General features: G+C 39.1%; 1 protein-coding gene across 15 annotated transcripts in view; it reads left to right on the forward strand.

Moving 5' to 3' along the window:
- The window catches only part of LOC127432191 (multiple C2 and transmembrane domain-containing protein 1-like), a 491,532-nt gene that overhangs the window by 122,780 nt on the left and 355,537 nt on the right, over window positions 1-13,215 (forward strand). For all 15 annotated transcript variants that reach the window (XR_007895716.1, XR_007895715.1, XM_051683110.1 and 12 more), the window contains 2 exons: window positions 509-692; window positions 8,159-8,252. Coding sequence is in view for 13 of the 15 variants with exons in the window: in XM_051683110.1 (XP_051539070.1) it covers window positions 509-692; window positions 8,159-8,252 (278 nt within the window). In the remaining 2 variants the exon portion in view is untranslated. The remainder of the gene's footprint in view (window positions 1-508; window positions 693-8,158; window positions 8,253-13,215) is intronic.

A 13,215-nucleotide genomic window follows, 5' to 3' on the forward strand; every position in this document is an offset into this window, starting at 1 on the left:
ATGAAATGGAAACGCCTGCTCAAGAACCAGAGATGTTTCTTCTGCACTAGACACTTACCTGACGAAAGCTATTTCAAAAAGTGGTGGCGACAAAATTCGCAAAGACAAAAAGTGGTAGGGACATGTCCCGCCCGTCCCACCTTTTAATGACGCTTATGTTTTTCACCAAGTTATGTCTTATATTTACTCTACATTCTTATCTGAACTTTTTTATGATGTCAATCAGCCCATTAATACAACCAGCAAACAATTAACTGTTGCTGTTGCTAGTAAACGTCAAATAGTTTGCAGAGCGATTGCGCACATGCTTCTCAACCAATATGAAATATGAAAGAAACCTTAAATTTAGGTTAAATTTAGTGGTCACACTTTTTCTTTCTTTTACTTTTTATTGTCCTTTCCTCACATGGCATACAGTATGTAATGCTGACAGAGCTGCAGGACAACATGTGTTTATGTAATGAAGATGATGCTGATGATTATAATGATGATGATGTGTGTGTGTCAGGTGCCAGGTGGACCTCTCTGTTCTCTCTAAGGAGTGCACACACAGACTGGACCTGCCTCTGGAGGAGGGTGAGGGCACACTGGTGCTGCTGGTCACCCTCACAGCCTCTGCTGCTGTCTCCATCGCTGACCTGTCTGTCATGCTCGACGACCCCAACGAGAGGAAAGAGATTTTACATAGATATGTGAGGACAAAGCTCTTATATTAGTATTTAATATTAATATTATACACATATGCACAGTGTCACTGTTTGAAGTGTACACAGTCTCAACTATGCTCAACATTTTTGCATTCTAGTGTAAATTCATCTGGTCTTTGTGTAGTTTCATTTCTAAATCTTAAAGGTGGACTTAGTAGCTTTTGTCTTTGTGTCATCTTGGACTTACACTGACACCTAGCGGCTTGGATGAAGCATCATTTAAAATCAGTAGTTTTCAGTTTCAGATGACATTGTAGAAATTTAGTACTCACAGTCAGCCATGATCAGTGAAAGTGTCAAATAACAGGACGGTTACTGAGATTAAGCGAGTAAGGTCATGTGATTCTAACATGGCAGCCCCCATGTGCGGAACCTCTCCATGTTGAATAAAGCAGCTTTTATAAGGTTACTGATATGACTGGATTCTTAATTTTTCATGTGTATGGTCATGATTTTCTTACATATACTGCAAAATTACAATTTCTGTCTTTTTTAATGAGGGAAAAATTACTGCGTGCACCTTAAAAAAAAAAAAAAAAACCTCAAACAGTAGTTTAACAAAACGATTCACAATGAGTCAAAATGACAAAAAGGAAAAACAATCACAGTGTAATGAGCTTCAGATGCTTATATGCAAAACATGACATGACAATACAGCTTATTTGTCAGCTTTTTGTCAATAATGCTTTTTAATACAATACATTTCACTTGCTTCAATGCAAAATACAACCCTTATTTTGTTATTCAGGAATGGGACAAAAGATGTAAAATAGTAGTGAGAATGTAAAATAGTAGTAATATAGGCATTTGTAATAATAGTGGTCCACTGTTAGTAATAATAATAGTATAGCTTTTAAAATGATATAGTATTTTGTGAAAAATTGTTTGTTATTTCACATCTTTGATTTACTTTGATTATTGCCACTATGGCTATGAGTTTTTGTCAGCCTATGCACCAAAAAAATATGTTAGATCATTGCAGTGGGAATTGGGGTGTGTTGTTTCATTTTAAAATCTTATTGACAGAAAATTCAGACTTGGTGTAAATGAGGCCTTAATTTGGTAACAAAACTCTTATTTGAAAAGGGGAGTGTCATCATGAAAGATGATGGAAATCAGTGAATCTGCTAATCACTCAAGATATTAGCATGTTTGTTTTATGCAAATTAATTAATAATATGGTAGATACCATGCATTAATATATCAAATACAGTAGGTTGTATAAAAGTGTAGCAAGTGCTTCGCCTATGCTTATGCACTGCACTGGTACAACAGAAAAAATTAGCTTTTGCCATCATTCATTATGTATTTACTTTAGTTTGGCTTCTTACATATTTTATTTCAGACTTGAATTTGTGACATTTAGTAATATCGAATGCAGACGTACTTAATGTATGCTGACAAACTCGGATGTAGGAGCTTCCCAGGGAACTTGAAGGCAACATAAAGCTAGATGTTTTTTTGGTAATTTACACCACTTTGAAGATAGACTTTCACTGTGCACAACAGACACTGTAGTGCCAGGTAGGAGGCTTTTTAGAGTGTGCCAACCCAAAAAGTCCTCAGCGACACCATAGCTCTCTGTTCATGAGACCTTGTGTCACTATATCAGCAGTGTAGTGTTCTAATGAAGTAATGCATTGAAACATTCTGTCTCTGCATACGCATATGTGCCTCATATGCATACACCGAGCAGAATTGTGTCTCGGTTGGCGCTGAATTCTCAGACCTGGCGGATCCTCGGCGATATGACCTCCTTTTGAAAAGCGCTCAACCTCTGGGGGCCAGAGATTGGTTCAGGCCTGTAGAGAGAAGCGTTGGGCCTCCCTGCTCTCGGAGGAAATAGAAGAGGAGCTTATTGGGATAGAGAGCTATGAGAGAGCAGTAGTGGGGGGCTGTGACAGGCTCTTTTCAGGCAGGTTGTGCTCTTGAAAGGCCCGGGCTGAAAGGAGCCCAGTGTCCCTTTGCGGAAGCCTTTGGCCCATCATGCCCCCGAGGCCCTCCAGTCCTCACTCTAACACAATGCTCTCAGCCTCTCTCTTTGTCTTTAGCCTGTTAACCCTTCGTTTGCTGCAATTTGCAGCTCTCCACCACATCTTTACATGCCAATAGCAAAGGACAGGGCTGAAACAAAAGGGCTTTCGTTCACACTTCTGTCTGCCTGTGATACAGCTGCTCTCTGGGGTAAAACTATAGAAGATGATCTTGAATTGCCACATTTTTAGAGCACAAGTGCACTGTGTGTGCATTAGATTTACTTTCCTTGGCCGACTGTATTTTGCTGCTTCCTGGTGTATTCGGAACTGTGTTTGTGCGTAATGTTGTGGGTGCAAATTCTGCTCTAATTGAACTGGGAAGTCATGCTGGGAGATGTGTTTGATCTTCGACCTGCGGAAAGCACTCCACAGGCCAAACGGCAGACGGGTGACCTACTGTACATAACCATGCACAGAGATTCACAGGCTAGCGGCATCGTGCTCTGCACCGCCACCTTGTTGTTCCACATCCACAAGGGGGAGCTCTTGGACCAGAATTGAAAATTTGCGTCTTCTGACAACCGTTCAGCAAGGAATGGGGGAAATGCAGAGCATGGTTAGTTGAGATGGGAGGGGCTGCTGTTCAAAATGAAAAGAAAAGCTATTTCACCTTGCTGAACACCAGTCGCCTTTTTTTCTTACTGGTAAAGGATAGATGTTCTGCTCCCCCTTGCCCGCCCGCTCCCCCACCTTGTTCTCTGCATCCAGGCATTCATTAGCACTTTAGCCTGCAGTCTGATGGGGACAGATATGCTCAAGAGAAGCAGGGAGGAAGGGAGGAGAGGGGGGAAATAGAGGATGGGACAGTGGATTTAAAAAAAAGACTCTTTAATTTGTCCCCACTATTAGCATATTCCCCGTTCCCTGCTTGACACCCGTTCAAAGGAGTGAATTTAATAAAGACGTACCTTATCAAGCGTGGCAGATAACAGAAAGTGCCTGTGTTAGTGCAGCACAATTCGCCTTAAACAGATTAGCTCGGGCAAGGTGGTGGTCCACCCGTGTGAGCGCAAGAGAAGGGGGTTGGGAGGACAAGTTTGGGCGCGTGGGCTTTAAACGATTTCCACCTCTCTATCACCATATGATCAGCTGTCTGAGGATAACCGAATAGCAAAGCAAAGCCCCCGTAACTAGTTATCAACGCTCGGCGATAAAGTGCTTGGAGGCTGCTGACGCCCTCCAAACAAAAAAATTGTTTAAGAGTGCGAGGGGGGCTGGGTTGCGAGGTATAGGGATGCTGCAAAACTGCAGATGCTCCCAATTTAAACTGTGGATGTCCTCACTTGGCAGGGATGGGGGTTGGGGGGGTTGCACAGAACACAATTAAGTCTTTTAATGCAGCATCGCGCCAGCCTGAGACACATCATTAAACTGGAGGAGGCATATCAGATGACTTACCGCTGTTTGCATATAGGGTGAATGGGGTGTCTCTGCCGAGAGCCTCGTCAAGGTGTATTAATGGCATAGAATGAAGACATCTGCTGCTAAAGGGCCGTCTACCTGTCATTCAGCATGCCATGTCATATCTCGAGCCCTTTCATTTACTACATAAGCTTTACAACATGAAATAGATAATACACACCAGGCAATTTTGGAGTCTTAGTGGTTGTACAGATTTCATTTATTCATGTACATTTTTCATGTACGGGTAGTTGACATGAAATACTTTTGGGAAGTTGAGGTCCTGTGGTGGTGTCGTGCTATACTCAATCTAAAACTATTTTGGACAGCATCTTGCAAATTCAAATAATTAATATGCATGCAGGTTTTATTTGAGAGAGATTAAGGAACATATCAGGTTCAATACAATTTAAGCTCAAGCAACAGCATTTGTGGCGTACTGTTGATTACCAAAAAAAAAAAAAAAAAAAAAAAAAAAGGTCACAGTAAAGTATTGTCAATGGAAGTGAATGGGGCCAGTTCATAAATGCTAAAACACACACCATTTCAAGAGTATAGTGACAAGACACAAACGTTTTACATGTTATCATGATTTTATTGTGATAAAATAGCTTACTAACCTTATCTGTGTAAAGTTGTACTTTTGGATATAACTTTGCACAGATAAGGTAAAAGATTTGATCATACTTAAATCATATTAACATTATTCTATGTTATACTTTTAAAACAATGTGTACTTGAACATGTATGGACTGGCCCCATTCACTTCCATTGTAAGTGCCTTGCTGTAACCACTTTTTATTTTTTAAAGGAGGGACGAGCCAAAATAATTTTTTGTGGAAATCAACATCATGCCCCAAAACCTCTTAATTGAGTTTAACTTGTAATAAACACCAAATGTTCCTTTAATTGAGACTGCATGGGATGTTTGTGCCAAAGGATCATTTAAAATGATCTAGTGAAGGCAAAAAGGTGTTTAAAAATGGTGACCACTTTTAGGACCTAATGTATGCATTTTCCTCAGATCTTGATTTTAATCAAAAAAGTCCATGTACATGTTTTTTCAAGAACATTAGGTAGAATTTTTGCGCCAGACTGAGTTATATCAGTTGGATTTTTCTGTATGTGAACCATAATATGCGTGTGAGGCGTAATACATATTTCAGAGGATATTTCTCTTTCTATTTACTGATTTACTTTAAATCACATTCTATTAGCCTTTCTTGGCTTTAAACATGAGCCTAAAATGGATTCTAACAGTATAGTTTATTTGCAGCAAAGTAAAAACCCATGGAACCCAGTCTTTAAGCAGTTATTTCCCAGAAAGAAGGACTCTATCTGTGCTTCGCAGCTGTTGTTGCAAGTAGACAGAAATTATGCATTTTAATAGTAGCCGGGCAAGCGTGGGGCGGCTCGTGTGTAATGGACGTTAATGGGCATCAGAGCCAGGGTGACCTCTGCTGAAGTGGAGGCGCACAGTTCCTCTCTGGCCCTGTCACTCGCCTCCAAATGAAAATGTGAACAAGTACTGCAATGTGTGTGTGTAGAGAAGAGAAGTCAGAGGAGGAGTGTGAGAGAGCAGAGATAGAGGGAGGTGGGGGGTGGTGGTGGTGGAAGCTGTTAGCATTCCATTTTTATTATGACATTTCACAGTCATCCGATTTAATGTCCCCTGACCGGATTGTCCGGTTGGAGACGGTGGGCTTGAAATGTTATTTAGAGCATTGATAAAAGGTGAGCGCCTGCGAGATGACAGCGAGTCATGAGGCTCTGCGCGGTGACATTCATTTTCTCCACAACAGAGATGGAATAAGACGTCACGGTGACAGGCTGTCACTCAAGACACAGCCCCACCAAATAACCCCTCCCCTTCCCTCCTTTCTCGGCCCCTGCTGTCTGGTTGGGGGTTAGAAGGGGTTCTCTGTGTATGTGTGTGTGTTTATGTGCTACCCAGTTCCTGTAATGGGACTAAACCTCTCTCCTCTTCAGTGTACCATATGAGTTAGCCATGCCTTGCCAGCCCCAAAGCTGAGGGGGGTGGGAAAATATATTCTTCAGCCTTTCATTAAAAAAATAAAGAGGCCTCATCTCCTGAGCTTTTCAATCTCGCCGCCTGTCTTTTGAGGGGTCTGAAAAGCCAGCACCCTTTGCAAATCAGAAATTCCTCTGCTATGGAAATGGCTTCCAAAAAAAATCTGTCACTTTTCTTCAAGCCTCCAAAAATCGTAAATAGCAAGCCCTTGATATCTACAGAGAAATCATGTATTGAATGTATGTGAACCCCCCCCCACACCCCCCCAACATCATCACTTGATTTCCCCCCCATCCCTTTCTCCCTCTCCACTCGTTTGCTATCAGATGATTTTTCAACAATAATATCGTCATAACAGGCATTTCGAGTTTATAATGAATTAAGTCTGCAGCCTGGCCCTGACTTGCAAAATTCAAATGATAATTATTCCTCTGGGTATGTGTAGGGCTTAAGTCTCCACTGCTTTTGAAGGCAAACCAGTGAGAATGTGTCATCTCTGTCAGTCCTGCTCTATTCACTGTCTGCCTATGAAGGTGTCTTTCTAAAAATGTTACAAGAGTTTCTTCAATTTTTACTCTGGATTATATGCAGGGCAAGAATGTATGGGCATATTATTTTCTCTTCGATTTGCATGTTATATCAGGAATATGGAATATTGTGCATGTATTGGACACAAATTTAATTGCTAAGGATTCCTTAGGAGAAATAAAAACGAGACAGTTGTTTGCACGCAATAAGAATATACAGATAAAATGAGTGGATAACATAGCTCAGATAATTTGATTTTTTATATAATTTTATGAGAAATGTTTGAGTTCATATTGAAAACGCTGACATTTGATTCAGTATCTTGGCAAATCTGAGCATAGCTTGAGACTTTTGAGATATTAAACAGATCTCATTTGTGACTTCTCTTTCTTATGTGTGTTTCCAGTGTTATTTGTGGTTGGCAAAACTGAACACAATTTAAATGTAAAAAAGAGAAAGAGAGACTCATGCTGTGACCACACAGTTAGTGTGTGATTTGTTTCATGGCTAAATGTCAGCCCCTTTAATGCAACAAAAGACGCACAAAGGAACTGTAATGGAGTATTATAGTGTCTGAATGAGAGGCTTTTATCGGTATAAGCGTAATTGACTCGCTCATAAATCATGCTTAAGTGTCTATGCTGATGCACTTGTCTTTGAGCAGTTTATCCACCTCCTCAAGAATTACTGTTTTAGAAATTGGTGGTGTCTCGATAGCATTTTTGGTTTTCTTCCATTTAACGCTTACATACATAGAGTTTTTTATTTTGTATTTCTTTAGAAAAAGAAACCCCAAAAAGGTTGGATTTGAGTATGGATACATACATACCCTGAGAGTAAGTTGACCTGACTCTGGTTTGGCATCTGCGCTGTTTTATAAATTTTTAGTTGCCATTAATTTCCTTCTCACTTTTCTGAAACAGTTTTTTTTTTTACTTATATATGCATTTATAATTGCTCTCGATGGTTTGGGTGATTTATCTTGGCTACACAAATGTGGTACTATAATGTTCAGACTGTGAATAATGTAGAACAGTACAATCAGATCTGGCACTGACAGATGAATGCTGGTTTATTGACTATTGCTCAATAATTATATGACATTGTTTTACAGATATTGCATTTCTAATGTTTACAAAGTGGCCCCAAAAAGTATTTGGACAGTTACACCATGCTAAAAATGTATGAATGTTTTTGTATTATATAACAAAGTATCAAACCATCTTTTATTTTAAAGAAAGCTAGCACAAGCACATGATTAAACCTTTAAAAAAAAGAAGCTTGTTAGGTTTTAAATTATTAACACAATGTGTGATATGAATGTCAGGGAGTGTCCAAAGACTTTTGGTGCCACTCTACATTCTTAAGTTGTGTGGATATGGATTCTATTTTTATGCATTTCGGGTCTCTTACTCTTTTAAATGCTATTTTTTATTTTTTTTCAACCCCAACAGAGTCTACTCAGATCCTTTCACAATATTAAAGACGTGGGCATGGTGCAGGTGAAGGTGATCCGGGCAGAGGGACTGATGGCAGCTGATGTTACAGGTAGGAAAAAGACACACACAGACACACACAGACACACACACACACACACATAACTATCATTATGAGGACTCTCCATAGACATAATGATTTTTATACTGTACGAACTATAGATTCTATCCCCTAACCCTACCCCTAAACCTAACCCTCACAAAACACTTTCTGCATTTTTACATTTTCAATAAAACATCATTTAGTATGTTTTTTAAGTGATTTAAATTGAGGACACTAGAAATGTCCTCATAAACCACATTTGTAGCATAACACCCTTGTAATTACCAGTTTGTAACCTAAAAAAAAGTCCTCGTAAACCACTTAAACCTGCCCACACACACACACACACACACACACACAAACTTGTTTTTGTATCATTGTGGGGACTCTCCAGAGACTTCCATGCATTTTATGGATTTTATGGAGATCTAACGATAATTTATATCCCCTAACCCAGTGTTTCCCAACCACTGTGTGCCGTGAAAGATTGTCAGGTGTGCCGTGGAAAATTATCAAATTCCAAAAAATAAATAAATGCATGAAAAAAAATGATAATTTCAGGGATCCAAACTCCTCACCTTTCAGAGAAATTCGCCGTTTTGAAACCATAATCGGTCACTTTTGTGATTGTGAAGAGCAATGATTAATGTGCAGAAGTGACTGATATTTATATGCATTAACGGTCTTTCACAAGACTCGTGTCAGCGCTGCAGAATACATTGAAGTCTATGAAGTGATGCCACTTTACACCAATGTGTTTTTCACACACATGTTTTTGCTTCACCAATAATATCTTTGAGAGTACTAAGCAATAAGAAATATTTAAAAACTGTATAAAATTTGTTAAGAGACATTGAATGTCTCATAATTTCTTTTAATTAAATATTACCTTATCGTTTACGAATATCAGAGACCCCAGTTATTGAACTAATTTAAATTCACCAAGAAAACGCTTAGACCTAAACATAAACGAGTCCTTTTATTACTTTCTGCTATCAAAGCAACTGCAAGCTTTTTTTCTCTCTTCCAAATACATGTTTTCAATGTTTATTGTGCACACCTCCCGCTTTTTTACATGTAAAACTCATAAAATCGCCCCTCTATGACGCTTTCTGCAACTCTTGTCATGTGGAGGGCAATGCGCACTTGACGCTGGCGTTGAACAGAGCGTTGACGCCTCGACTCAACTCAACTCTTTGACGAAAGAACATTATTGAAACTCAAATTATTATTTGTCTATTATTGTGGTCTTTTCTGATTAAAGACATGCTCAGCAGTTTAAATAGGCTACTGTAGGAAAATTATATCGTAGATCTGCTTTGTGTTTATAATTCTTATACTGAAATCAGTAGATTTGTAGCCATGCAAGTTTTAATAAAGGAGAAGGTAAGGACGTTATTGAAACTCACTATTATTAGACTATTATTATTGTCTTTTTGGATGAAAAATAATGCTCAGACTGAAGGGAGACTATAGATCTGCTTTGTTTTTTTAATGCTTAAACACTATAAAGTCTCTTGGTAGGTTTCGGTCATGAACGACTCAAAATAATTCACTGACTCACTCATAGTACATAAGACGCTCATTTGTCGCCACCTAGTGACATTTCCAGAAGGGGTCACTGAACTAATCAGTTAATAAAATTGAACAAATGTGTGAAACAGAAGCAAGCCTCACCAAAATACTCTTTATTTTGCAGCTAATTCTGCACAGTTGTAAACTTGAATAAACTTGAATCACTAAAATAGCTGGAATTGGTGCTTTTAGCTTATTCTTAAAAAAAAATATCCCCAGAAATAATGTTCGTGGACCTTTTTTCACCCCTCATGAGTTTGCATCCCTGTAATTTGTTGTGGCATTGCAAGAACAAATCTACAAATTAGAAAAGAAGCAAATTTGTTGTTTTTCATTACCCATTTAGCGCTCTTGCCACCTGTGACCTCACACAGCGTAGCCTACCTATGTGACTTGTTTTTTTGTTTTTTGTTTTTCATAGCCGAATTTCAAACATTACAAATAAACATGCTACTAAGGTGGACAGAAAACATGACAAGTTCTTGAAAAGGAAAAATATTGACGATGGTTAGCCTATGTGGGATAGCCTACGTAGAATTTTTTAGTTGTAAAAAGTGTGCCGTGGCAGAAAAAATGTTGGGAAACACTGCCCTAACCCTACCCCTAAACCTAACCCTCACAGAAACCTTTTTGCATTTTTACATCGTTTAGTATGTTTAATAAGCCATTTCCCTCGTGGGGACTGCTGGCTGAGCCCCACAAGGTAGGTGATCTCAGGTTTTACTATCCTTGTGGGGACATTTTGTTTTCCACAGTCACAGATAAAGACTATCATTTCCTGTGGAATGGTCAGCAGGAGTCTGATAATATTGCATTCTGTTCTGTGCTAATGGATTGTTAGCTTCTGAGATCACTGTCTCTTAAACGTATTTTTTTCTCATGCTTCTGCTCTGGTTTTTATTCATTTTACTTTTAATTAGGTCTGCACTGGACAAGCCTAGTTTCTGGCGCTATGAATGATCAAGTTGAAAAAATACAGAGTCGTGCAGAGAGTCGATACTTATTCACTGTAGGAGTGAGACGTTAACAAACACACTTACCTCGAATAATTTTTGTTTAGTCTTTTTTGTATTAATACTGTATTTTTATGTATTAATACAGTAAAATATGCACCATAAATCACTGGTTTTTGGTTCTTGTTATACTTTTGGGGATTATTTTACTTAAGATTTCTCTCCGAAATGCTCCTCATTTGGAGCGTCTTATATTCAAATGAACATGTTTCTATGCAACTTTTGACAGTCACTTTGCTTAGCGGTTGTGTGGTCAACATCAGTTTTGGCATTCCCAAAGTCATGGAAAACCCTGATATATAAGGGATTTTTTTTTTTTTTTAAAGATGTTTGATTTGTGAGCTAATCATTCTTTTGAGTCTGTTCTTTTCAACGAATCGGTCAAACCAGTTCACAATTCTGAATGGTTCGTTATCTTATCAAAATCTATATCTATAAGTTAATATACTTTTAGGTTTTTATGTGTGTGTGTGCGAATAGAGTAAAACTACTCCTCGAGCCAAGTAATGTTTGACTTGTGAGCGAAGCATTTATCAGAGGTGATTTTTTTTACAGTGAAACCAGTTTACAAATCAATCTGAATGATTAATGATCAAATCACTCTAAATCAAAATTAATTTTAAAAATCCTTTTCTAGTATTCACAAATAACTGGAAGGTTAAGTCATGTAAATTCATTGGTCAAAAAGTGTGGGAACCGTGGAGTCTTGCTTCTACCACTTGTGTGGGAAATAAAGCTGAGAATATTAATCCAGCCAACACAATTGGTTGCAGACAAGGTGTGAGGCATTGGAAATAAACAAGAGCCACAAAGAGTGAGAGACCGAGCAAATTAGAGGGAGAGACGTAGAGGTCATTAGCACCGTCACTCTTAAGGTAGAGCATCTCGCGAGGTTCCTTTCTGCTATCCAGTGTGCATTCGTTGTCTATGCCGTCTCTCTAATCGCCTAATCGACGCCTTTAATTAAGACATGCTCAATGGCAGAACACCCCCCTCCCTTCTCACACCCTTCAGCCTTCCCCTCCCCGCTCATGGCACATTTCTGCAATCACCCCTTTACTCTTTCCTCTCCGGGGGTCCGGCCCAATACGTTGACCTCATAGCGCGGTCTGGGGTTCCCTGGGGAACCGCAGCCTCCTTATAAACTCTGATTTCACACTCCTCTTGCACCACAAAGCGCCATTGCACAAAGCTATTCTAAGAACCCCAGCTCGCTCACGGACTCACCGTCTCAATCGGCCCTGGCACTGAGGTGTCAGCCAACAAGGTTACAGGCCACAGAACAGTGCCTCCTCCCATAGAGAGCTCACTGGAGACACGGAGAGTCCAGGAAAAGAAGGGAAGTGGACATAAAAGATAATGTGGATGGGAAAGAGGGAAATCTTAGCATATTTCTTTCCCCTCGCATCACTGAGTTTTTTTTTTCCACCCCTTCTTTTTGTCAGTTTCTCATTGCAATTAATTGAGGCTTTTATGTAGAGTGCCTCCACTCCAGGCCAGTAGGATAAATAGGAATAGTGTGTAAAACCAACAGTATTTAGGGACAGGACACTGCTTTCCTTCTGAATAGGCCCACTCAGTGCTGCTCATAGATCGCTTCGAATTTATTTATGTACACCTTAGACATTACTCTGACAGCTGTGTTAGAATTACGAAAATTAACAATTTCACCAACAATCGGTTTTCAAACAACAGCAACAACTGTACTGTCCTTACTCCAGTCAGTGTTTTTGTATACGATTAGCCCCTTTCCTGTGCCGGTTTGAGCAAAGCATTCAAATGCAGGCACGTATCCTTAACACAGTCCTGTATTTCATTTAAAACGCCTTCCAGACCTGAAAAATGTAATTACCATTTTATACGTCAGCATGCTGCATGTTCATCAAATTGCAGCCGAAATGAGGTTGAACTCATCTCGTCGGTCTGTGAGGATTTGCCCAGAATTAACCCACAGATGGTTGGCCACACCTGGGGAGTCAAAGTTTCTTTCAGTGCAAAGCGTGTAATTTGCTCAGACAGCTGCCTCACAAACACGGTCATAGTTTGCCACCGAGGATGACCGAGTGTCACCGTGTGGATATGAAATAGGGTGATACATTCCTCTGCCTATCAATATACATTAATTTAAACATAGTTGCAAATTATTTTTGAATGATGAAGATATACTTACAATTACTAGAATTCATGCCAAATTATCTGTGTGAATTAATAAATGGTAAAGAGAGTTGCTGACTGCTATTATTTGAAAATAGTAACAGGATTTTTTTCCTTTCGTTTTCTATTTACAAATACTTTTTCTTTTTTACTCAAAAACTTTTAGTATATTATTGCTAATCCATAACTTTATCTATTTAAAATGTGTTTCCAAAATGTGTTACTTTGTT

The sequence above is a fragment of the Myxocyprinus asiaticus genome, chromosome 4 (genome assembly GCF_019703515.2).
Source record: "Myxocyprinus asiaticus isolate MX2 ecotype Aquarium Trade chromosome 4, UBuf_Myxa_2, whole genome shotgun sequence".
NCBI lineage: Eukaryota > Metazoa > Chordata > Actinopteri > Cypriniformes > Catostomidae > Myxocyprinus > Myxocyprinus asiaticus.